At 43.1% G+C, this 26,255-nt stretch overlaps 2 protein-coding genes across 3 annotated transcripts; both read right to left on the minus strand.

Moving 5' to 3' along the window:
* Nucleotides 1–78: 78 nt before the first annotated feature.
* LOC115168553 (V-type proton ATPase subunit S1-like protein) lies at nt 79–15,082 on the minus strand. Of its 2 annotated transcripts, XR_003870696.1 has the most exons (7): nt 14,905–15,082; nt 3,765–3,820; nt 3,483–3,559; nt 3,013–3,263; nt 2,527–2,821; nt 2,103–2,425; nt 79–1,876 (listed from the first exon to the last, which is right to left on the minus strand). XR_003870696.1 is itself a non-coding variant. In XM_029723936.1 (6 exons), the coding sequence occupies exons 1-6, from the start codon at nt 15,003–15,005 to the stop codon at nt 2,159–2,161; spliced, it is 1,047 nt and encodes a 348-aa protein (XP_029579796.1). In that variant the 5' UTR covers nt 15,006–15,082; the 3' UTR covers nt 79–2,158. The 2 variants fall into 2 exon arrangements, 1 of the variants encoding a protein (XP_029579796.1); XM_029723936.1 differs by having other exon boundaries at nt 79–2,425.
* Nucleotides 15,083–18,277: 3,195 nt separating this feature from the next.
* b4galt3 (UDP-Gal:betaGlcNAc beta 1,4- galactosyltransferase, polypeptide 3) lies at nt 18,278–25,861 on the minus strand. Its single transcript, XM_029723937.1, has 8 exons — nt 25,487–25,861; nt 24,759–24,856; nt 23,983–24,543; nt 23,617–23,852; nt 23,343–23,533; nt 23,133–23,255; nt 22,526–22,630; nt 18,278–22,438 (listed from the first exon to the last, which is right to left on the minus strand). Exons 3-8 carry the CDS (start codon nt 24,257–24,259, stop codon nt 22,033–22,035), a joined length of 1,338 nt encoding a protein of 445 aa, XP_029579797.1. The 5' UTR covers nt 24,260–24,543; nt 24,759–24,856; nt 25,487–25,861; the 3' UTR covers nt 18,278–22,032.
* Between the last annotated feature and the right edge of the window lie 394 nt (nt 25,862–26,255).

Here is a 26,255-nt window from a genome sequence, read left to right on the forward strand (position 1 = left end):
ATTTGAGTCTCAATGCAATTCCGTTACCGTGGTAAGGGCAAAATAACCCAACAGACATAACAAGGCGACTCTTAGCAATTTAATTTGATTATTGTTTATTGATCAAACTACATAAATTGTTCCATGGAGAAACCTCCTCCACTGGTTTCATAGTTTGTAGGATACATTTATGACCAAAGTACACTGCTACAGACTGACAGAACTGCCATATCGAATGTAAGATCTACTTACTGTCATGCTGAGTGTTATTCTGTAATAGTGAGTTACTGATGTTGTTACTGGTTGCTAGTGTTGTCTCTGGAGTATAATGGCCTCTATATGTACTTGCGGACGGACGGCATTCCATAAGTATCGTCCCTATGTTTACATTTGTACTGGAAAGTCACAGTTGGATCAAAGGTAGACTCAGCAATATGACATCATCATACACAGCAGGGTGACATCCCGCTTACAGAAATCAACAACAACAAAATTATAATCTGCCAAGACTGCCCCTATTGGCTCTTCCCCAGAAAGGGAAATATTGGCAGATTTGAATCTGTTATTGTGTCTGTGAAGCAGGAAGTTGCCCCACCGTGGACAATGATGTCATACTGCTGAATCTACCTTTAAACTGGACTGTACTTCTAGGGTGTCATGTCTGGCCCAGTTCAAGACAATTATAAGACAGACAGTGTTATATGGTAATACTGTAGAAAAAAATGAATATGCATTGATACTGTCACCGATCCTCATAGCACAATGTTTAACTGATAACTATGTAATTGTGCGCCATCTGAAGATAGTAAACAGCTATGATCATACGACCTTAACATATCTACAGCACTGTATATCCTTGTGATTATGAGCAGTAGTAGAATAGCCTTCCTGTACCTAGTAGTATTTCTTGATTACACTGAATATTAAAAAAAACTTCAGCTGAGAGATACATCTGTACATTTGAGTGTTTTTCGTTTGTTATTTACATTGTAACTGTACTTCTCATGTTCACATTGTCATGCGTAATGGAAAATCCTTTAGCTTCACTTTGGCAGTCAAAAACCCAGCAGCGTGGCTGGCAGCTCCTTCACCTCCCTTGTCCGTACTCCATAGACTCTCAGTGAGTGACGTCTTCCTATAGACCCGCGTCGTTCGTTGCCCTCAGAAGGGCAGTCTTGTGCAGCTTATTTCCATGTTTAGTCTTTAGTGTTGAGAGTTAGCCATTAGCGCCTGCCAGGCTAACCCATGTTGTGCTAGTTAGTCGAACCCCTCAGACTGGTGGCTGGTCCATTCAAGTCCCAAAAGTCTACGCCAGGGGCAGGGTGGGAAACCCCAGAGGTTCAGGAGAGCCACAGTGACCAATCTAGTTCACTCCAGCCAGGTGCCAGACCAGTGGTTCCCAAATAGTTTTGTAACATGAACCACCAAAACCCTCTAGGATTCTTGAGATACCCTCCAGATTTTCTCAAACAAGTTTCCAGCTCACGTACCATCTTAACCCAGTAAGATGTGTCTGTGATCTACCAGTGGGTCCTCACACTCCATTTTAGAAACACTGTGCTAGACAACCTTGTTCAATTTATGACAGAGTGCAGCTAATTCAGTGAAAATGCCATGAGATTCGACAAAATATTCCTTGTATTGGTATGAATTTGGCAATGTGTCAATGCTAGGATGGGAAGTGGGGACTCCACACACCAAAGCCCAGTTATGCTAAGGGGTGAGGGCCCCTAAGCAGGCTTGGACGATGGCAGGGTTAGCTGCAGTCGTTAACTGTTGAATCGGGTGCTTCAGTGCCTGGCTGAGGTGAAAGCTTGGTAGCACTGTGTCCCTCCAGGGCCCCTGGTCTCTTCCTGACCTTCAACCCCACGATCAAGAGGGTTTAACATCCAATAACCTTAGGTAGGAAATGAATGTGAAGGTTCAGGTCAATGAAAAAAGGAAGGATGGTAGACAAACACAGTTTTAATGCTTCAAAAAATGTGATAGCTTAGTATTGTTAACATGTTAACATGTTGGTCTTATAATAGAGAACAGGCAAAAGCCAACAGGTGAAAATAGTTGTCACTAGTAAACAAACATTTGGAAGCATGGAAAACAGTGTGGGTGCAACTTTTCCCCACTTTCATTCATCAGCATCCACGACTCTCTATCTTCTCCCTCTCTCTTCCTCCCTCTCTCACAGGCAGTTCTTGTCGGGTAGCTCGTACTGCTGTGAGGCCCTGCGCTCTAGAGCTTTGCTCAGCCTGCGTGGGAAATACACCATAGCTTTATGTTCCTCGTAGCGGTCGATGTGTTTGAGGTGCACCACCATGTGCAGAGCGTAGGCCAACACCAACAGCAGGATCAGAGAGGTCACCAGGCCCATCAGTATGGCTGGGGTCAGGAAGGTGGCACAGTCGCTGGCCGACGCAAACTTATCAGACATGACGTTGAACGCCTGGATCTGCAGAGAGGAAGAGAGGAAATAGGAAATATTACAAGGTGAAGTAAAGTTTTTTTTATAGATAAATCAATCAGTCATTAAAAACGGTCAAAGCTCCATACCTGGAAGTCAGTAAACGTGATGTGCCAGTTAGCTGAGGTGTCAGTGTGTGAGCTGGGCACCAGGAGGGTGTCATATTTGTGCTGACTGCTGACATGCTGGCAGTGATAGGATGACGTGGCGGGGGCGTACACCTCGCTGGCGTTGAATGTAGCCTCATGGGTCCAGTTGTAGTGGATGTGGACGCTGTCTAAGGTGAACCAGTTCTGCCCTGCCGACTCGTAGAACGTGTTGGACATCTGCAACCTGATAACAAGTCCCCTGAGGTCCTCCACATCGCCAAATTTCAGTGATAGCCTGTGTACAAAAACAAACTCATATGTTGATTGAAAAGGACCGGGCCTTTAGTAGGTAGATCCTGAGTGAGATATACAGGACATCTCATTGTAACAATATTTTCCTCCATTAATTGAATGTATAATTTAAACTTTTGATAACTACATAGCAGTCGATACAACTCATGGTCGGACTTGATTTACAGCACTTACGTAGCCTTCTCCTTGGTGCAGATGGATCCCTTGGTGTCCACAGGGGCGTTGGGTCCGAAGGTCTTCTCCGTCAGGTCTATGAAGGTGTGGTTCTTGTAGCGGACGGCCAGGCGCTTGGCTTTAAACAGGATGCAGGTCTTGCCATTGTAGGCCACGCTCAGAGGAGAGTAGGGCCCGAATATGGGGGACTGGAGCAGCTTTCTCTTGCCCTTGTCATGGCCATGCTGGTTGAGGTGGTGCCAGCTATCCCGCTGCAGAGAGGAGGGGTAGAGGGGAGATTGGATCAATTAATATAATTGATTGACAAGAAACGCCACACACAGTTATCACGGTAGTAATAGTAAGACTAGTAAAACAAACTGTAGAGAATCTGAACAGTGTCCCCTAGGGGGCGATGTGATACTACGATGCACAGGATCAGAGAGAGCGGGTTAGAAAGAGAGCGAGAAGAGAGACAGAGAGACCTCTACCTTCAGTAATCTTTTGAGTGGGCTTTCCTCAGTGGGCACATAACCCTCAGCCACCAAGCTCATTCCATCAATACCACCTGACACACAGAAACACAAATAAAACCGTCAAATACCATTTGGCTAAAATATATTTGCTTACAAATACACTGCCTACCTACATGGACATTGATGTTTCAAGCTGTATGTTTGGGCAGTAGTTTTTAAACCGATACTGCATAAACATGTCTAAGACAGGCTTGATTGCATCAGGCTCATAATCATGAGACATGATTTGTTATTTACCCGCTCTGATTCTCACAGCTGGGTATGGGACCTCTGTAACATAGTCGACTTCTGTGCTGTAGAGACAAGAGAAAATGACAATCTGGTTAAAAGATGCAGCTACATGTCCGTGCACATATTTTCTCAGAGTTGACAGAGCAGATTTCAAACCAGCACAAGGCAATATAGGCAAGCTATACTATCAGTGGCCAACCAATATGTTCTATGTCCACATAGGATACTATACCTTCAGCAGTTCACTTTTCGATCACTAACCAGATCATCATAGCCAATGTCTGCTGAGTATTCTGGTAATGTTGGGTATTGCCAGGGACCTCACAATACAATATCACAATACTTAGGTGGCGATACGATATGTATTGCAATTCTCACGATTATATATGTATTGCGATTCGATACAGTGATTTTATTGCTCACGATGTCTGCTGCAGAGGGACAAGAGAGAGCCATGAGAAAACACGTTTAGATCAGTCCTGGAAATAAAAGTGCAGAAAACAAATTGGTTCCCTATTTAAAAATAAGATGGAGAACAAGCTATGAAGGAACAATACTGGAGTTTTGGTGCAGGTACAGCCAACTAGCGAAAATATAATATTGCGATATTGTCAAAAGGATACGATATATCGTCAAAAATAATATCCGGATATGTAACTGTATAAATGGTTTCCCTCTACCACTACTTTCTGGCCCCAAAAGGCTGGCATGGTGGTGGCAGCTACACATTGGTAATGGGTGGGGGTGGTGGTATATCTCCCCAATACAACGTTTATTTGATTTACTATCAAACCTTGACACTAGCGGTGGCCTACATGCAGTATCAGAGGATAAACACAGTCATTTGACAGTATAGTTGTGATCGGTCAGCTTTGTATTGTCCTGTCCAGGCTGATCATGCAGTAGAGCTGGGAAGATAAAACGAAAATGATCGACGCCGACAATTTATCGAGGACATTTTATTGATACCGATAATCCTAGTAAGTAGCCTACTAGAGAAATGTGAAGTTTTCAAGGAAATAAGTCTGCTAATATGGACTAATGGTACAATTGATAGTAACAACATTCAAAGTAGTAGTATTTTCTTTATATTTTTAACCTTTATTTAACCTGGCAAGTCAATTAAGAACAAATTCTTATTTTCAATGACGGCCTAGGAACAGTGGGTTAACTCGGGGATTCGATTTTACAACCTTCCGGTTACTAATCCAATGCTCTAACCACTAGGCTACCTGCCACCCCATAGTAGTAGTAGTAGTAGTAGTAGTAGTAGTAGTAGTAGTAGTAGTAGTAGTAGTAGTAGTAGTAGTAGTAGTAGTAGTAGTAGTAGTAGTAGTAGTAGTAGTAGTAGTAGTAGTAGTAGTAGTAGTAGTAGTAGTAGTAGTAGTAGTAGTAGTAGTAGTAGTAGTGTAGTAGTAGTAGTAGTAGTAGTAGTAGTAGTAGTAGTAGTAGTAGTAGTAGTAGTAGTAGTAGTAGTAGTAGTAGTAGTAGTAGTAGTAGTAGTAGTAGTAGTAGTAGTAGTAGTAGTAGTGCTAATAGTATGGTAATTATAAAAGTAGGCTAACAAGTGTACATGAATGTTGTAAATGTATCGTTCTATTTATGGTTATTGTGATAATTCAGTCAATTTATCGTGATACGTATTTTTGTCCATAACGCCCAGCTTTACCATGCAGGCTAGGCTGTCTGTGGCTAATCTCAATCTGTCTGTGTGTGTGTGTGTGTGTGTGTGTGTGTGTGTGTGTGGGGGAACTGGGTTAGATTATGAGTTTGAATGCCTTGCCTCTGCTCAGCATGCATTGATCTTACAGACAGGCTGTACAGTCAGTCAGTACCCAGAACTGATCAGGTTGGTGACAAAACTAAGGCACCCAATTCCTTTAAAGTCTCACTCTCCTTTTCACCTCATTTATCACCTGATTTACTGAACAAATGCTCATCTTAATAGGTGGTACAGGTATCCTCATGACATGGACACAAGTGTCTGGGGGGGGGCTATTCTAATGCTCCTCTATTGTTCCTCAAGCACCGGGGGAGGCCTATGACATCACAGTGCACCCATCAGACCAACTCATTGAATGGACACCTCCTTGAAGTTTGCAGTTGTGTATAAAAAAAAATTAAAACAATTCTCAAAACATGTATTTTTTTTACTCTTAAGTCTGTGTACATGACCAAATTTATACATGAGATATTGTTTTTCAACATGAAAAGTAAAAGAAATATCTGGAATGCTTTTAGGCATAGATAAAGAACAACCACAGTGCAGATTCACTCCGAGGGTTTGTCCTATATTTTAAGCACTTCATACGTTGTTTCTGCATCAATATCGAATGACAATGTCTGTGAGAGGAATAGCTTGCAGGGACTGTTGAGTGTAGCTTTTAACCCAATTGACAACTCAGTGTAAAGTAAACATTGTGAGTGAACTTGCTATGAGGTTTGACTTTAATTCAAATCAATTCAAGGGCTTTATTGGCATAGGAAACATATGTTAACATTGCCAAAGCAAGTGAAATAGATAATAAACAAAAGTGAAATAAACAATAAAATGAACAGTAAATATTACACTCACAGAAGTTTCAAAAGAATAAAGACATTTCAAATGTCATATTATGTCTGCATACAGTGTTGTAACGATGTTCAAATACAAGTACAAAAGTACAACATTTTAAATAAATAAACATAAATATGGGTTGTATTTACAATGGTGTTTGTTCTTCACTGGTTGCTCTTTTCTTGTGGAACCTTTATCTGTGCTTTGCTTGACTGAATTGGGCCCTGTAGTATGTTGTGCAGAAGTAGCTGGGATATTAATTTACATAGGCCTTTACACCAAAATTGTTGGAATTCACTGTCTGAACACTACCAGGTATTAGACAGATAGGCTGTTTAATGATACCCTGATCATTTCCTCTGGGGTAGCTATCCATCTGGGGAATTTATACACCCCAGTCTTGGGCATGTCTGTGTTGTTACACATCTGCTGTTATCAGACAGTAACCTGCCACTAACATGGCTCTGTGCATTTGTCCACCTGGCTCAAGACTATAGGATCAGGGTTCAGGAAAGGATATCAGAGAGGCACTCCCCACTGGGCACAGATGACAGTTCAATGTCTAGTTTTGATAAACATTTGATTGAGTTATCAACTAACCTGAATTCAAAGTAAAACCAACAAACATTTTAATCAGCTCATTGCATTTAGGTAAAGGCTGGATGAAAAAAAATCCAAAAATTAATTTATGTCTCATTCATTTACTTTTTATAAATCCCATCAGTTTTCCATGCTGACTCAATGTCATCACATTTATATGTTTTGTTGAAATGACGTGGAAACAACGTTGATTCAACCAACTTGTGCCCAGTGTGCCGTGGTCTAGTGATCACCAACCCTATTTCTAGAGAGCTGTAACAAAAGCTGTTGTTCAGGAGCAGTTAAATGGTCTGGGGCAGTTAGCTCTGGTGCTATTGCCTAGGGCCCGGTTTCCCAAAAGCATCTTAAAGCTAAGTTCATCGTTAGAACCTTCGTAGTAGCACTGTTAAATATGCGAGCTAAGAGCATCGTTAAAACCATCGTTACTAAACTTGCACTTGAAAACGCTCGTTATTTACCGACTACCTCGGATCACTAGTAGAACAGCTAAGTGCGTCGTTAGATGCTTTTCTTGCCCTTCCATGTCATTTTATTCACAGATCTCTGCTAAACATAGAATGAAGAAGTTTATCTGTCTGGCGGTGACTGCCGATAACTGCAGAACGAAGTTAACTACAAATACAAAGTTGCCAAAGTCTTTGCAATTGTTACAAACAAGTGAAGAATAAAAATCTGCTTCAAATGGAAGCCAATATGACTGCATATGTAGCTAAATTGTTTCAATCATACTGAAATCAAGTCCATGTTCAGTCATTTGAGTTATGTTTTGCCAATAGGCTACTGTCTGTAATTGTTGCCTATATTTCATGGTGAGTAACAACAGCGCAATGATGTGCCCAATCTGTGATTTAGTGCAATATTATTTCTTAAGCATAATAAACCGCGTCAATATTTGCAGCCATTGGTGATAATATCTCTCTAGGGGCTGATCCGCCGTCAGTATTGTGGAGTAGTTGTAATGTTAACATGACATTTAAATGGATGAAGCTGATCTGAGAGCAGCGATGGTTTTCTTTCGATCCTACCAGTATCGACACATGGTCTAACGACGCGTTCAGCGAACGTTCTCTCTACGTGGAATTTTGGGAAACGCACGTTACATCTTCGGCCGTTGTAGGAACAATGCATAATTAAAACACGTGTAAACTTAAATTCCATCGCTATCGGGAAACCGGGCCCATGTAAAGCAAGCTTGGGCTTGACATAGATAATTGGTGGGGCTGTTGCTCAAGTCAAGGACAATTACTAGTCTTATTATAACAGGCTTAATTAGTTCTGAGAAGTGAGCTGTTAGCAGTCAGGGGCTAGAGGGGGTGCTTTTCAGGAAGCTTTAGATTAGAAGAAGGTCAACCTAGTATCAGTTAGCATCCGTCCAGGAGGTCAGGTGGACGCACCAGGGGAAGTTCCTGCCAGGCTAGGGGCATCTCATTGCCAGCCCACCTGACTGAGGGATCAGGATTAATGTAGGGGTGGAACACTGGAGCAAAGTCTCTGGGGCTAAAAACACAGTTTAGTGCCAGGAGAGCACCAGGATGCACTGAGAGCTCTCCAGGTCCAGCTGCATGATAAGAAGAGAGATTAGACCATGAGTGGCTATTCTTATCCTCAAAAAGCCTGTGTGGGTCCAGGCGTTTGTTCCAGCCAAGCAATCGACCTACATGTGATTCAACATATTAACTAATCATAGGCTTCAACTATTTGTGGAGAACGGTAGATAATTGGACCATGCACATTGGGACAATTGGAAGAGCTACCTATCATGTCTACTTCCTGACTTCTTTGACCTATGACATGTGTCTAATCCTCCTTTATCTTATTCTAGCTACATGTTAGGAAGCAGAGTTACAATGGCTAAACATGCACAGAGGTTTCATAAAGGATACAACAGCCTAATCGTCTAATTTTGTTCCCAAACAAAGGAGAGTTGATGAACTTAAGGAACATTTAATGAGTATTTATTTAGACGTAAGGACACACAACAGCAGCATGGTGTTTCTCTACCGTAGTAGATTAACATTTTTAGAAGAAAAGAAGCTTGCTATCGCTTATTTATTTTGCAAAAGTGGTGTCCTTTTCATTTACAGAAACAGAAAAAATAACACTCATGAACTCAATGCTTTTGGACCAGGCGGTCTTCTGCAGACAGTCACCCTGCTGCTGATGACGCGGGTTTACTTACACATAATCAAATACGCAAATGCAGAATTCATTCATGTTCCTTAAGCAAGGTCACCTTCTTTTGGTTGTTTGGATTACCTGCCCCCAGGAGCACTTTTACTAATGTCCCCGTTGCCTTTATTGACCCAGAACTTTCTGATTGGATGGGCTGTCATGATAATGAACACATGGTTTCCAAGTATTTGATGGCTTTTCTATCCCATTTCAACCATTACCATAAGCCCATACTTTGATTTTCCCATCCAACAGCTGGCACTGTTGTGACGATAGTGTCCCTTGTAGTCTACATTTGGTCCTCTCCATTGCTCACACTATGTAGAGTAAGCTGCTATGTTCTGTGTATGAATCAAATTACGAGGGAGTTTAGCTTCTCTGATGCAGGCTACAGTAGATCTAATGTAAACTGAGCTTACCCTAAAGTGGAGGTGCTGAGATAATGATGTTGGAAGTTGATGTGTGCGCGTGCCCTGGTAGTGCCGTTTGGCAGTTTGACCTGGCATGTGAGACTGTGATAGCGTGCCAGGCTGGTTGACGTCTGTGACTTATCACCTGCATCTGTTCTCCTGCCCAGACACCCAGCGTAAAATAAACAGACGCACAACAACACGGCCACTCAATAAAAACATCCCATCTGATTTACACCCAATATGCATAGAATGTAACTAAATCAACACGGGCCTACGGCGCCGAATGACACTAAAGACCTCATTTTACCCTCAACTACACTAATAGGTCCTCCATCAGCCCGGTTTCCTAAACATCACAGCTCCACACACGAGTGAATACCCAGGCTTCAGCTGGCTGGAAGAGGCTGCCTTGCAAGTGTTTGTATATATACGCATGTAAGCCCAGCCGTTTGTTCCTGTGCCAGTTTGGCCAGGTCAGCTGCAGCCCTGTTACTGGCTGACCCTGTCACACGGAGCCTGAGTGCTGAACAGGCCCTTTATATAATCAAAGCTATTCCACAGCCACTCCTTGGCTCACCTCACAGAGGCACTCATCAACACAAAAAGACAGACACACATTTATATTTTAGTAATTTAGCAGACTCTCTTATCCAGAGCAATTACATTAAAGTGCCTTGCTCAAGGGCACACCAATAGATTTCTCACCTAGTCGGCTTTAGGATTCAAACCAGCGCCCTTTCGGTTACTGACCTAATGCTCTTAACCGCTAGGCTACCTCCCAACAGGACACACAGGGGACACATGGACCCACACTCATACAGAAGGAACAGGCACGTATAAACTATACGCACTAGCATCTGCATATTCAAATATACAAAGAGTCATACACCTGTCCAGACACACAGACATTCATGGAGATGTACTGTATACCATGCACACATTCACACACAAACATACATTGATAAACGATAACACAAACAACAGAACGATACACATACACTCTCTACTGGGCTGAGTTGGCTATACTGGAGCAGACAAGGTGTGGTACGCATCAAACAGTAAACAGGACAAGCCCGCTCTGCCAATGCAGTGACTCTGTTCAGAAGCACTGCTCTCCAGAGATGGAGATTGGTACCTCAATGAACTCTCAGCGTCTCCTACCTCTCTGGGCCTCTCTCCACCTCTGCCTTGTACATCAAGTAGTTTACCAGGATATTTTTCAATTGTCATCTGTTTTACTTACCCTTCATTTATTCAGGGAAGCCTCATTGAGGTTGTAATCTGTGTTATTTACCCTTCATTTATTCAGGGAAGTCTTGTTGAGGTTGTAATCTGTGTTATTTACCCTTCATTTATTCAGGGAAGTCTTGGTGAGGTTGTAATCTGTGTTATTTACCCTTAATTTATTCAGGGAAGCCTCGTTGAGGTTGTAATCTGTGTTATTTACCCTTCATTTATTCAGGGAAGCCTCATTGAGGTTGTAATCTGTGTTATTTACTCTTCATTTATTCAGGGAAGCCTCGTTGAGGTTGTAATCTGTGTTATTTACCCTTCATTTGTTCAGGGAAGCGTCGTTGAGGTTGTAATCTGTGTTATTTACACTTCATTTATTCAGGGAAGCCTTGTTAAGGTTGTAATCTGTTTTATTTACCCTTGATTTATTCAGGGAAGCCTCGTTGAGGTTGTAATCTGTTTTATTTACCCTTAATTTATTCAGGGAAGCCTTGTTGAGGTTGTAATCTGTGTTATTTACCCTTCATTTATTCAGGGAAGCCTCGTTGAGGTTGTAACCTGTGTTATCTTGGTCAGGAGGCATTATCACTAAGCACCAATAGCCTGTCTGCGTTACCCCTTCCTACATGTCTTTGATACGTTAATTGTATGTGCAGGTGATGACTAATAATAGACTATTAGAGCAGATTAAGACTAAAGCGTTTAGAGAGACTCTAAGATCCCCTTCTGCTACTCAGGTGGCTGTGTTTACATGCTTAAGAACTGACCTCAGGACAGATTTGGAGGTGTGATAAATATAGTGAGGTCTGCTTGGGATCAGGAGTCAGATCTTCCCTGTGGCTCAGTTGGTAGAGCATGGTGTTTGCAATGCCAGCATGGTGTGTGCAACGCCAGGGTTGTGGGTTCGATTCCCATGGGGGGCCAGTACAAAAAAAAAAAAGAAATGCATGAAATGAAACGTACGCATTCACTACTGTAAGTCGCTCTGGATAAGAGCGTCTGCTAAATGACTAAAATGTAAAATGTAGATCCCTGCTACTGGTCAAGATTAAGTTAATCAGAAAATAGTTCTCTGTTTTATGAGTACTTTGATAAGAGAGGTAAAACAATAGGAACAAAAAGAGAATGTATGAATCAGTATGAAAGCAGCCAACATGTGCTCAGCATATGTGGGAACTCATTCAAGACTGTTGGAAAAGCATTCCTCATGAAGCTGGTTGAGAGAATGCCAAGAGTGTGCAAAGCTCTCATTAAGGCAAAGGGTGGCTACTTTGAAGAATCTCAAATATAAAATATATTCTGATTTCTTTAACACTTTTTTGGTTACTACATGATTCCATATGTGTTATTTAATAGTTTTGATGTCTTCACTATTGTTCTACAATGTAGAAAATAGTAAAAATAAAGAAAAACCCTTGAATGAGTAGGTGTCCAAACTTTTGACTGGTACTGTATGTTTTACAGGTAAGTTTAAGATAACAGGTATGTTGAATGTTCATCAGTTGAAAAGTATTATGATGTTGGACATGGCTCTAGTCCGGAGTCTATAGCTACCCTCCTGTAGGTTAACACTCCAACCCTGTTCCTGGAGAGCTACCGTCCTGTAGGTTTACACTCCAACCCTGTTCCTGGAGAGCTACCATCCTGTAGGTTTACACTCCAACCCTGTTCCTGGAGAGCTACCCTCCTGTAGGTTTACACTCCAACCCTGTTCCTGGAGAGATACCCTGCTGTAGGTTTACACTCCAACCCTGTTCCTGGAGAGATACCGTCCTGTAGGTTTACACTCCAACCCTGTTCCTGGAGAGCTACCGTCCTGTAGGTTTTCACTCCAACCCTGTTCCTGGAGAGCTACCCTCCTGTAGGTTTACACTCCAACCCTGTTCCTGGAGAGCTACCGTCCTGTAGGTTTACACTCCAACCCTGTTCCTGGAGAGCTACCGTCCTGTAGGTTTACACTCCAACCCTGTTCCTGGAGAGCTACCGTCCTGTAGGTTTACACTCCAACCCTGTTCCTGGAGAGCTACCGTCCTGTAGGTTTTCACTCCAACCCTGTTCCTGGAGAGCTACCCTCCTGTAGGTTTACACTCCAACCCTGTTCCTGGAGAGCTACCATCCTGTAGGTTTACACTCCAACCCTGTTCCTGGAGAGATACCCTGCTGTAGGTTTACACTCCAACCCTGTTCCTGGAGAGATACCCTGCTGTAGGTTTACACTCCAACCCTGTTCCTGGAGAGCTACCATCCTGTAGGTTTTCACTCCAACCCTGTTCCTGGAGAGCTACCGTCCTGTAGGTTTACACTCCAACCCTGTTCCTGGAGAGCTACCGTCCTGTAGGTTTACACTCCAACCCTGTTCCTGGAGAGCTACCGTCCTGTAGGTTTTCACTCCTAAAACCTACAGGACGGTAGATCTTCAGGAACAGGGTTGGAGAGCCCTGGTCTAGCTAATAACATTCCTCTTGAAACTCTAAAGCTACTATTCTACAGTACCTTTCATATGGATCTTTCTCTACTATCCTACCTTCCCCCCGGAATGTACACTTCCGTCTCCTATGAATCTCTAGCCAGTGAATATAGATCTTTGAAATGAAAGGCAGTTCTTTTTATATTACAGAATCTCAGTTAGTGGCAGAGCAGCGAGGAACCAATATACTGTATGTAGTAAGACAGACAAGCACACGGGATAACTATATAAGTTATTGTCTTCTGTTTGTTTTGAAGATGCAGCTTTAGCTTTTGAAAGATAGAAGAAAGGAATGCAACTAAGGTAGCTGATGGTCAAAGCAATGAGAAAACAAAGAATTAGTCAAGCCTGTTGACATTGTCCACATTTGCGAGGAATGACTCATGAGCATGGAAATATATACAATTACAGCGATCCAGAATGTCTTTGTCTGGTTGTGTAAACATTTCTATAGTATGTGAAACTATTCAATGGAAACAAACAAAAGTATACTGTCCCGGTAATTGTTTAGTTGAACAGCCAAGCGAAAATTGCCAGAATATTCACATCTGAAATATTTTATCTTTATTTAACTAGGCAAGTCAGTTAAGAACAAATTCTTATTTACAATGACAGCCTAGGAACAGTGGGTTAACTGCCTTGTTCAGGGGTAGAACAACAGATTTTTACCTTGTTAGCTCGGGGATTCGATCTAGCAACCTTTCGGTTACTGGCTCTAACCACTAGGCTACCTGCCACCCCCATGAATATCACAGAAAACCATTAGAATCCTCACAACAACCAGTAGTTCTCAATGTAGTATTGATTAATTGTTATATAGTGAATACAACTGTAATGTTATGAAGTATATCTCCAAGAGAGTAAGCATAAAGCCTCAACATTGCCCCCCTTTGTGGTGCTGAGATAGAAAAATCCTTCTCTGCCATCAATGATAAAAATTCCATGCAGAGGTAAACATTGATTCCTGCACCTTTCCCAACGTCAATGCCCCTAGCAGCAGTGTTGACAAAGGCCCTCTCTCCCTCTCCCTCTCTCTTGCTCTCTCACTTTCTCTCTTGCTCTCTCTCTCAGAGACAGGTCTGTACTGCCTGGGTTTGGCCTCTGAATATTTAATCTTGCTACATCTGACCTGCAGGACCGTGTGTACGCAGACAAGACCGAGTAGCATCCACCTTCTCACCCTTCTTTTTCTCTCTCTCTCTTTCTCCCCCTCTCTCCCTCTTTCTCTTCATCTGTAAACAGAGCCCAACAGACCAGCCCTTTCTCTCCTCTGTCCCATCCCTTTGTTTTGTTCCTACTCTCCCCTCCTTTCCATTGTCCTGGCCTTATTTACCTGGCCTTCCATTGTCCTGGCCATATTTACCTGCTCCCTGCCAGACAGACAACAGCCGTGTGATCAATGACAAATGCCTGATGCATGCTAAAATATACACAACCATACAGTATCCGACCACAGATTCAACAACGCTTTCACAGCAACAGCATCGTTATCAGATCTGATGCCTTGTGCATTTAAGTAGAGATAGGGAGAGAGACAGAAAGGGAGAGAGGGGGGAGACAGAGGGAGGAAGAAAGAAAGAAAGAAAGGGAGAGAGAGGGATGGAGGGAGGGAGAAAGAAAGACCCTTGTTGCACATCAGCATCCCAGCATCCTTGGATCCCCCCCCCCCCCCAATCACTCTCCCCAATCACAGAGGGTATTTACCTTCTCTCTAGGAGTGCAGGCACTTGATCAAAGGACAGGGTGGGCTGGCTGAGGGCAGACAGCAAGGCAGAGGAGAGCAGGAGGAACGCGTGTGCAGCCATTGAGACAATGAGAGGAGACTGCCGCTGGTGAGCTCCGCTTCATTATCTGCTCTCCTTCCCTGTATCGCCAGCCACTTAGCTCACTGACAGACAGCCTTAGCAGCCAGTCACAACGCAGGAGAAGAGATCAATGTGCGTCATACTCACACAGTCACACAGCCCCTCCCTTCCACCTCTCCCTCCCTTCTCCCTTCTCTGTCATCCTCCCTATTTTTCTCTCTCTCGTTCTCCCTCTCTCATGCAAGCATAGCTGCAGGCAAACCCTAAGTATAGACAGGCTTATTATTCCCCCCCCCCCATCTCCTTATACCTACTCCAGACCAATAATGGTCATGAAACATACACAAACACACACGCATACACACAGAAAGAGAAGAAAAAAAACAATCACCTGGGAAAGTCAAGGTCAGATTGTGTAGGAGGACAGGACAGGATGTTAACATTATTTTACTGGGAGGCAAAAAAAAGCCACGAGTGCATGATCTAGATCCCCAGTGGGTGTACTGCCACAATAGCTGAAATAATTCACTTGATCTCTGTGTTGTTGTGAGCACAGGAGGCCTGGGGCAGAAGAAATGGTCCACTGAGGCTGAATATGTGTACGATAGAAACAGCTGAACAGCTAAGGGACTAAATGTGGATCATACAACCCTGGCCTGATGACTCAATGTCCTAATTTTTGATGGTTTCTATTTTTATTCTATTTCCTGTCAATAAGATATGGTTGGATGATTTGTCTGACACATTTTTGTTATTTGTATTTCTCTGCTGCTTTCTCACATTTATGTTATGTGTTATGAGCAATACTGTGTGTCAAATACTGTGTATCAAATACTGTGTATCAAATACTGTGTATTAAATACTGTGTATCAAGTACTGTGTATCAAATACTGTGTATCAAATACTGTGTATCAAATACTGTGTATTAATTACTGTGTATTAAATACTGTGGATCAAATACTGTGTATTAAATACTGTGTATTAAATACTGTGGATCAAATACGGTACATAGAAATATGTACAGGTTACGTGTTATATGTACGGGTAGGTGCTATTCACATACCTATTTGGAAATGAAATAGGAATTCCAGGAACTCTATAGAAATTAGATAACAGAATTTAACAGTTAGATAAGGGATGTTTTGTTCAAGGTTTTCGTAGATTGTCTTTTCCATTAAAGAATACATTAATTAATTCTATGTTTACTTACTCTTAACCTTCCTAAATATAGGTTGCCCCTCTGAGATTAAAAAGAGAAATCTCTTTAATGAATAGAGCAGAGTCCTTGGCAGAAAGAGGGTCGAGACTCTTGATCTTCTTGAGAGTGACGTGTCTGGGTTTCTCTGAGCGGGCCATGCCAGACCGGGGAAGTAAGTGTGTGTGTGTGTGTGTGTGTGTGTGTGTGTGTGTGTGTGTGTGTGTGTGTGTGTGTGTGTGTGTGTGTGTGTGTGTGTGTGTGTGTGTGTGTGTGTGTGTGTGTGTGTGTGTGTGTGTGTGTGTGTGTGTGTGTGTGTGTGTGAGAGAGATTGTGTAAAGGCTGGGACAGGTCAGTCAGTCTCATAGGCACTAACAGGAGTTGACTAAAGCCTGTCTCAGCCTTCTCTCTGTTCTTACTTATCTATCACACCAACATACTAGATTGTCTCGCTAATGCCAAAGATGAGGTACAGTAGACTTTAGCTTGCTCACAGTCCAACCAAAGTGAAACTCCAGCCACAAAGCAAATTGGATCCACTGGATCTATATAATATGTTTGATGACAGAGACACCTTTTTTATTCCTCATGTGAAATAGAGGATCATTTGAAAGGTTGCCATTGAAATGGTTTTTATTCCTCATGTGAAACAGAGGATCATTGTCACACCAGCCTTCGCTTTGGCTCCCCCTCCTGTCCAACTCAGGCATTCGGTGTCGCCGTCCTAGCTGCTGGCGAACCTGCTGCTGGCGAACCTGCTGCTGGCGAACCTGCTGCTGGCGAACCTGCTGCTGGCGAACCTGCTGCTGGCAAACGCCCTCCACTCATCAACCCCCGGACATGTCTCGTCATCATTACACACACCTGGTTTCAATCCCCACTCTATCACTGTATAAATACTCCCTCTGTCATTTGTCTTTGTCGGTCATTGTAAATGTTGCTTGTTTTCCTGAGAGGAAGCTCTCCTACGATTTCCTGAGTACTTTATTATTTTGCACTTTGGGTTTCATCCCGCTTTTATATATATATATATATATATAGATAGTGCTTTAATAAACTCAGTAGTTCTAAACCTGCAACTGCCTACTCCTCTCTACACTTCTGACAATCATTTGAAATACAGCCATTGAAATGGTTTTTATTCCTCGTGAAATAGAAGATCATTTGAAATGTCTCCTTCCTGGTGGCCTCTGTCTGTGACATCACCTCAGTGTAGTCTTGATCTAAATCCCAGGCTCCACTGTTCCTAGAGGGTATTTATTTGGAAGGAGTTTTTTATGAACGCTACAGAAATGGACAAACATTGGTAAGAAGGTTAGTCTCTTCCAACTGCCACCTGTACAGCCTACGGCACACAAGGAGAGTTATATCTTGCCTTTCAGACATTTTCTGTGAACCAACTATATTTAGCTGGGAAAACACTGCCAGTAAATGGTCCCTGCCCATTTTTTTATGGTTTCCACCAAGATTTTGTATTGACTCTACGCCAGATTGTGAGACTCAGTTGTTCAATGGGAGTTACATCAATGCAATGGCTGGTCCCAATAAATTCAGTGTGTATGGAACCTTCTGCAACCGTATGACGTCTATGTAGACCTTGTACATTATGGATTTATAGCCTACCACAGAACATTACTATGACTGTCTTAAATCACACCCTATTCCCCATCCAGTACACTACTTCTGACCAAAGGCATGTGATTCCTCTGAGATACTGTATGTATTTATTTCATGGCTGTTCAGTTCTACTACAGCTCCCCCCCGACACCCACTCCGATGCCTCTGAATCAGAGATTAGAAAACAGATCGAACATTAACAGGAGTCATGATCTATTTATAAGTATGATCTCATGGCTTGCTCTATAATCCCCCACTTATGTTGTGTGATAGAACATTCAGGATTGCCATAGCATTAAGAGTGATGTAATGGTTTGATGTGTATATGATATGCTTGTACTGTATGTTTCTCTGATGGGGTAATAAAACATTCCCTATGTCCTAAGTGTCCATTAGCCATTACTCTAACAACCTATTCAAATCATCCTCCATTAAGTACAGAAAAGACAGCAGGCAAGTCTGCTTTTGAATGTGTTTTATTGGTATGTTTTCTCTGTGTAGTCATGAAACACAACACTCCACAACATGGCCCAAAGAATAACCCCCTATTTCTCTAGGTTGCCATCTCTGCTGGCCTCTCCACTGGTCTCTCCTCATCTCCCCCCCTCTCACTCCCAAACACAACCCAGCTCAGCAGACACGGCAACCCCAGAGAACTAGAGATGTCCAGTGACCATTTCCTCTAAATATGATAGTCCATTTTAATCTGAAGGTGGAAATCAGGTTAGAAACTCAATACAGTGACTAAAGTACATGTCATAACCTTCCATTCAACTCCCAGTCCAAGTGATAGAATTCATATCCCCTTAAAACTACAATAATATTCTAACACTTTTCAATACAGCATGTTACCACACAGCTATCAGTATGGAAATCAACACACCAAACTGATCATGATTGAAAAAGTAAAAAGCATGTTTTAGAAATAAACGTCATAAGCATGTGACTACATTAAAGTTACAATAGATTGCCTATAATAGTCTATACTATTTCCCCTGCATTTACACCAAACATCTGATAGAAAACTAGCTATTTTATTAAATATAGAATGATTTCCAGGTACACACTGTCTCCTATGATACATGCTAGTGGGTTATGTCCCTATGAAGAGCTGTGTTAATATGACTGCAGATATATCCTATGGATGATCATTTACAATTGATTAATAGTGGATGGCATCATCACCATCATCATCATCACCACCATGAAGTAGTGTTTGGTTATAGTGGGTATACAGTAGTTTCACTGGAATGCCACCTGTGTAGTGAATCTAAAGTCAAAATACTATTCTCTTTCTCTAACTCTCTAAAATATCTCACACACATGAGTTGAAAAGGTGACCTCAAAGATGGGGGGAGCATTTCATCATCCTCATTGGAACGATTTAATTGGGTACAAGGTGCAGATAATGATTGACAGTATTGATTAATATTCCTACTGTACAGTCAGAGGCCTTGATCCCATACCCTCCCTCCCTCCCTCCTCTATTAGAAAGCACCCAGGTAACTATTCTTTATATATATATATATATATATATATTATTTTAACCTTAATTTAACCTTTAACTAGGCAAGTCAGTTAAGAACAAATTCTTATTTACAATGACGGCCTACCCCGGCCAAACCCGGACGACACTGGGCCAATTGTGCGCCGCCCTATGGAATTCTCAATCACGGCCGTAAAAAAGTAAAGCTCTCTCCCAGACAGATTCAGACTGCAAGAGGGCATATATGCATGATATGCTGTACACTGAATCAGAGACATACAGTACATAGACTACAGCAGGGGAAGGAAACCCTGGTCCTGGAGTGCTGCATGGCTCAGTTGGTCATGTGTGGTGACTAGTTGGAACAAAACCCTGCAGTACCTGCAGCACTCCAGGAACAGGGTCGCCTACAGCATTCCATTCTTTAAAACATGGGGCTTATTGAGGCATAATGTTTAGAATGTAGAAGACAGAAATAGAAATATAGAATATATCAAATTAGCTGTTCTACCTGATAAAGAATTCAAATTGTTTTCATTCTAAATCTAATTTCTACAGTATCTGCAAGGTTTGGAACTTTAAGTCCGTCATATAAGTTCAGCACAGTGCTAGTAACCATGACAACTACATGGATAATATGAACCACCCTTTCTTTCATGTTAAAAGGCTGGTCTACATTCTGATATGAGGCATTGTTGATGCTATGGAATGCTCCTCTTGAGTAAATACTCACTGCTGTAAGTAAGCTTAACGGGTAAAACCCAAATCCTAACAGTAGTTTAATAAATAAAATACATTCAAATTAGCATCAGTAACACAGTAGTTAAGTGAAATAAATCATGAAGAAAAAAAAACATTCAAAACACACATTCTTGAATGTTTAAGATTAGTATTATTCATTTACTCGTATTGTTTGTGTTGCTGTTCTTGTCCATTAGTAACCTGTATTGTGTCATGTTCTATGTTTTGTGTGGACCCCAAGAAGAATAGTTGTTGATTCTTCAACAGCTAATGTGGATCTGAATATTAAAAAAAATCTATCAGTTCATGAACAGCATAAAAGCTTGAAGTGAGCATCTCTCTAATGAAACCCTATGTCCTATACAGGAGAATCTTCAGAGCCTCCCAGACACACTCCTTTATCCAATCACATCGCAGCAGGAAATACAGAACAGGTATAGCTCCTCCTACAAACTGGCTCCAGATCCTCCCCTCACTAAAACATATGTTATCGTTTTTGGATTACAGTAAACTAGTCATGTATGTGCAGTACATTCCAAATGGCTGATATGAAATCAACATGGATGGCTATGAGGGATTCTGGTCTGGATGGACATAAGTCCACTCACTTAAAGACAGTATATTCAAACTAGATAAACTATAGAACCAAGTCTATGGTATTTGAGGCATAGAATACTTAACTTCCCTTTACGTAGAGATTTCTTTCTCTATGTGAAGCGATTAGTAACACAGTTTACGTTTTTACCCTTACATTAGATTGTCTCTAAACCCAAATACACAATCAAGAGGCACCCGACTCAAAGTAAACAAACATCTCTATATAAATATAAATCCTACAGTCATCTGATACGTCTGGAGTGTGAAAGCACTGATCGGGCAAATGGATATAAAATGGTGCTCGGCGAAGAAGTTGCCTGTACATACAGACTTAGCATCAGTTTACCCTGACCCAATCCTAATATACTTAACCATAACAGGGACAACAGAAAACTGACCCCAGATCAGCGTCTAGGGACAACTTTGTCCCACTCCATAAAAGAGCAATAGAAGAGAGAAGGCACAGAAACACTGACCCACACAATAGGGCAGACCAACAGCAGCAGTTTCTGGGAGTGGATAGGCTGAAGCCAGAAGTCAACTAGGAGATGATTGGCTGAGAGCAGCAGTGGGTTGGCAGCGGATTGGTTGCTCACAAGATCTGGCATCCCATTGGCTGAAAAAAGGAACTCCGGAGTTTCAATTGGGTTTGATTAAATGCTGATGTCACAATCTCTCTCTTCAGAATTAATGTTCACCACACATGATGTTACCTGTCCATCAGACCAGTGGTTCAAAAACCTCTCCACCCTTCCTCTCTCAGAAGACTACAACACCCTTCACATACCAGTTGTCTGGTTCAGTGGTTCTCAGACCTCTCCTCAGGGACCCCCATGTATTTGAACTATTCCAGAACTAGCACACCTGATTCAGTAGCTCATCAAGCCGTTGACTACTGGAATCAGGTGAGCTAACTGAGGGCTACAACAAAACCGTGAAACGTCTGGGGATCCCCGGAGAGGTTTGAGAACCAATGAAACCAACTGGTAATAACAGTCTTCTGAGAGAGGAAGGGTGGAGAGGTTGTTTGAATACCGGGACTGTCGCCGGAGGTGAGTCACATTCAGAAGGGTTTGAGTTGGCTGTAGCCTAAGCCCTATGCTTCACAATATCTACAGTTTCATGGACATAGCTAGCTTTACTGGTCCCCTCATAGGGAACAGTCCAGGAACAGAAGGTGTGTCATTTTAGTGCATCTTCAATAGTCTAAAATGGCTTCCTCTCATCATATCCTTTCCTTCATCTGCACTGATGTGGTAGAACTGGACAGGACAGTAACATCCTCCACATTGCTAACACCCATCCTGTATTTTCAGATGCAGGAGAGAAGAGGAGAGGGGGCAGCTTTAGACCAATGAGATGCACCCCACATTTCCAGCCCAGACGTCTTCCTACTTTACCCCACCCGCCCTCTCATCTACAGTCTGATGCACTGTCTTCGACTGGGCGTGGTCTACCTTGTCAGCTTTAGGTTTAGCTGTAGTCACAGCTGTAACCACACCCCCTTTAACGGCTTGCCCCTCCCCCTTTACATCATGTTCGGCTGCAAGGGGTGTGTCTCCCCTCCTCTTTGATCCATGTTTGCTCCATGGCACAAGGGGAGGTAATTCATCCCCCTTCACCTCACGTTTGGGCATAGGAGGCGTGGCTTTCCTCTGGGGCAGCCGGGGGTCGTCCCCGATGTCGACCGTCAGGTTGGTGTAGAGAGGCTGCAGCTCTTTGGATAACAGCTCGTAGGTCAGAGAGTTCAGACCATCAGAATGCCAGTTGAGCCTGGTGCGTTTCAGAAGGTCAAACCTGTGGAGGGACAGGGGGGGGGAGAGAGATGAGTCAATAAGGCGTGTGTGTGTGTGTGTGTGTGTGCGCGTGTGTGCGTGTGTGTACCTGCGTGGATTCTGCTCGTTGCCCCTGTCTCCTTTATGCTTGATCATCTTGTAATGTCCGATGGCCACTGGAGGGCGCACTATCTTCATCCCAGACAGACGCACTCTGAGACAGACCGCAACACAGGAAGAATGAATATGTTGATTTGAGTGAAATAACTGAAAGACAGCACAGGACTAGATAAGGTAGCGTCTCAAGTTTTTCCCTGACCAATTGACCTCACTAGGAACAACTCTGGGGCCTACTAATGAGGTGTGTAATCCACTATCATACTGGTCCATTGGCCCTCTATGGGACAGAGTATGGGTTTTCACACATCCACCTGAACTAAACAAACTAACTAATGGGGAGGAAATCTACCAAGCAAACTGCCCAACAAGCTGACAAGGATACTTACTGAGCTCCAAACATGAACTGTGGGGAGAGACACAGCAAAGCAACGGCAGTGAGAATGGAGATGAACAGGATATTATGACAGAGGTAGAAATTAAACACGTGAAGACAAATAGCTAATGAAGAGAGAGATACAGACAAGAGAGACATCTTTCAAGGAATTCACTGGTATAGTCACATGTGGTTGTCCCTCCCAGCCCCTCGCCCTACTCACCTGGCAGCGATGTCATCGTCCTCCCCACCCCAGCCCCAATAGCTGTTGGGGAATCCGTTCATCTTCATGTACTGCTCAGGTGTGACTGCAGATACCCCTCCGAAATACTGGGGGTATGGCAACCTGGGTGGGACAAATACCAGAACATGCCAGAACCTCAGATGACACTTGACATACAGACACTGATACTCTTCATAAACACACACATACCTGTATCTGAACTTGTCCATGGCCACAGAGAGGTGTGTGGGGAACTGATTGTGACAGGTGTAGGTGTTGTGGTCGTTTTCAGGCAGCAGATCTACATCGTGTAGGAAGATACACCCCCAGTCCTCGTCTCTCAGTGCCTCGCGGACCCCAACATTCAACAGCTTAGCCCGGTTAAATGTAGAGTTACCCCACTGCAAAGGAAAATACAGCGATCAGAGAGAGAAAGAAAGTAAGCGAGAGAGAGAGCGAGAGAGCGCGCGAGAGAGAAAGAGACCTGCTGGACTATGTAGATACTGTAGTGAATCTGTTGTCTCTGTAGGAAGGGGTGGAGGTGGTAGAGTAGGGCTCGGAGGTGAGTCTGGCGGTTACGGTACGGCACCACGATGGCCGTGTGGTGGCACGGCTCGCAGTCTGGGGGGCTGTACCGGCCTCCCGGTAACACCAACGGGTTCCTCTCCCTGATCTCCTCCAGAGAGAGAGGCGAGGACAGACGCACAGACACAGGACCGACTAGAGAAGACAGAGAGAGGTAGAGGAGGGGAGATGTATCGTATTATGTAGGAAACCTTCATTATTCATACAGTACATAATGCCTTACAACATGATGGAGTGGCTCTCCCTCTCACACATGTATATTTACCCAGTAGTGGTGAGGGCACCTTGCAGTCCTTCAGCTGAGCCCCTGTCCCTGGTGGTCCGGTGCCTATGTGGGGGGCTGGTGGCGCCCCAAGGTGGCTGAGGTTGGTGTACACGTCGTGGGGGCGGGAGTAGTCAAACTCAGGCTGCTCAGAATGGACCAGTACGGACACCAGCCCCCTGAAGCCCCCCAGGGAGAAGTAGACCACAAAGGCAAACTGGAAGCCCACCAATAGGGCCAGGGTACAGGGGGAGTCAAGAGAGCGACCACAACACACCATGATGGAGGGAGGGAGTGGGAGAGAGAGGGGGGGGGTGATGGAGAGAAAAAGAGAGATGCAGAGAAAAGGTGAGAGAAGAAGACAGTGAGAGACAATTAGATCAGAAAGAGGCTGGGATCAGAGGGGGTAGAGGGATGACAGAGGAAGGAGAGATGGAGGAGAGAGAGGGAGGGTGGGGAGGCTGTAGGGGGCTCAGGGGGTTAGGAGGGGGGCATCTATGTGTATGAATGTTGCAGCGCTATAGCTCAGTCCACATGGCCATCGCTTCAACATCTGACGAGTCACTGTAAAAGACAGGGAACAACACTCAACATTGTATACTGTTACACAAAAACAATGACATAGCTACTACAGTGTGTGTGTATATATATGATAATAATAACTTTGTGGGTGCTTACATTTGTCCTATTTCCCACGTGTACTAATGTGTGAATTAGAAATGTGTTTTTTGCATATCCCATCTCTCCCTGAGAAACAGTCAGCGTGTGTGTGAGTGTACCTGTGTTCTGCTGTAGTCCCAACTGGATGATATCAGAATCTGGCCTCCAGCAGAGAGTCTGCTCTCCCTCTCTCCTTCTCCTCCTCCCCTCATAGTTCCTTATGAAGAAGAGAAAGCCCCAGGTAGTAGCCTAGCATGACTGCAGGACTGACTGATTTCATATCTGAATAGGAAGCCTGTAGACTCACATGTTATTCTTAAATGAGGCTACAGTATGACTCCAACGGTTCAGTTGCTACATGAAAAATGTATGAACTAACTACAACAGCATTCCTAGCAACAGTAGGCTACGACAAGTCCCAACGAGTTTTTAGGCTATTACGTTCTGGTCTTCTGCCCATTTCAGTTAGATTTTCTATATGAGACAAATATAAGATCCAATGATACCATAAACAATTACTTTCAAAACAGACTGAAATGTGTAAATTGATGCGTCCATATTAGGTGAAACATAATGTCCGTATCAAATCCATGTCCATTTTATCTCCAGAATAGGGTGTACAAGCTGTCAACATGACTAATAATAATTGTTGTATTAATAATAATAATAATTCATGAAGTCTAGGCCTAATATTTTTCGTGATAATCTGTTCACCTAGCTAAACATCATTCTATATCTCTAGATCATTGCATTCCTTCTTAATTAATAGGCCATTCTCGCGTTAGATCCGCATGTCTGCAACATTAATTTCTAGGGCAAAACTCCCTTGTCACACCCGTCGTCTCACCTCCATGTTCCTGCGACGTTCCAAATCTAGCCCCCGGCTTCGAATTAGGACAACTGGGCCGCACTGTGATCAACACATTCGATGGTATGGGTGGATGTTTCTGGGTGAGTCCGCTTCCTAATCTATTTGATCCAGGTCGAAATCCTCTACTAGCCGTTTAGAAAGCACTCTTCCGCATGGACTAAACACGGAAGGCCGTCGCTGCTGCAGCAGCATCCAACAGATATCAACACATAAACTGCGGTTCATCTCTCATCCCCGTTCTCAGTAGGCTACAGCGCTGCCGCTACGACAGGCAGGCATGTAGAGGGGCAAAGCGAACATGACGTATTTTACCGGGTATATTGAATATGTTCAAGTGCAGAAACACTCTCCGTGTTTTCTCTCTCTCTCTCTCTCTCTCTCGTACACACACACTAGTTGAGATTGTATTGTGAAACACACATAAGTGATAATATAGCAGTGGAGGAAGGGAAGTACCAAATTAAAATAGTGAAACATGATAGAAGTTATATTTTTTTGATAACTACATTAAATATTTTCACGCCACCAAATAACTGAAACACTGTTTTGCAATGGTCTTCAGTAGCCTCAACAGCACCCTCTAGGGTATCCCTATGGTGTAGCCAGAGCACAGCTATTTTCAGTCCTTTAATACAATAAAAAAACGGTCATAGGCTGACCACACGTTGCAAAATAAATTTAGAAATCCATGTTATTCAATTATTGCGCGCCAATGAGCGTCTGCGTTGCCAAGGGCTAAAATAGA

This window comes from Salmo trutta, chromosome 30 (genome assembly GCF_901001165.1).
Source record: "Salmo trutta chromosome 30, fSalTru1.1, whole genome shotgun sequence".
Taxonomy (NCBI): domain Eukaryota; kingdom Metazoa; phylum Chordata; class Actinopteri; order Salmoniformes; family Salmonidae; genus Salmo; species Salmo trutta.

Bases quoted from the DNA above. Each gene is read 5' to 3' on its own strand.
- LOC115168553 (XM_029723936.1), bottom strand. From the start codon at position 15,005: ATGGCTGCACACGCGTTCCTCCTGCTCTCCTCTGCCTTGCTGTCTGCC. The intron at 3,821-14,904 runs GTAAATACCCTC...TTGTCTCTACAG, and splicing joins CCTGCACTCCTAGAGAGAAG to CACAGAAGTCGACTATGTTA. The intron at 2,426-2,526 runs GTATGGAGCTTT...TCCTCTCTGCAG, and splicing joins TCACGTTTACTGACTTCCAG to ATCCAGGCGTTCAACGTCAT.
- b4galt3 (XM_029723937.1), bottom strand. From the start codon at position 24,259: ATGGTGTGTTGTGGTCGCTCTCTTGACTCCCCCTGTACCCTGGCCCTA. The intron at 23,853-23,982 runs GTAAATATACAT...TGTCTTCTCTAG, and splicing joins GGTGCCCTCACCACTACTGG to TCGGTCCTGTGTCTGTGCGT. The intron at 23,256-23,342 runs GTATGTGTGTGT...TGTCCCACCCAG, and splicing joins ATGGACAAGTTCAGATACAG to GTTGCCATACCCCCAGTATT.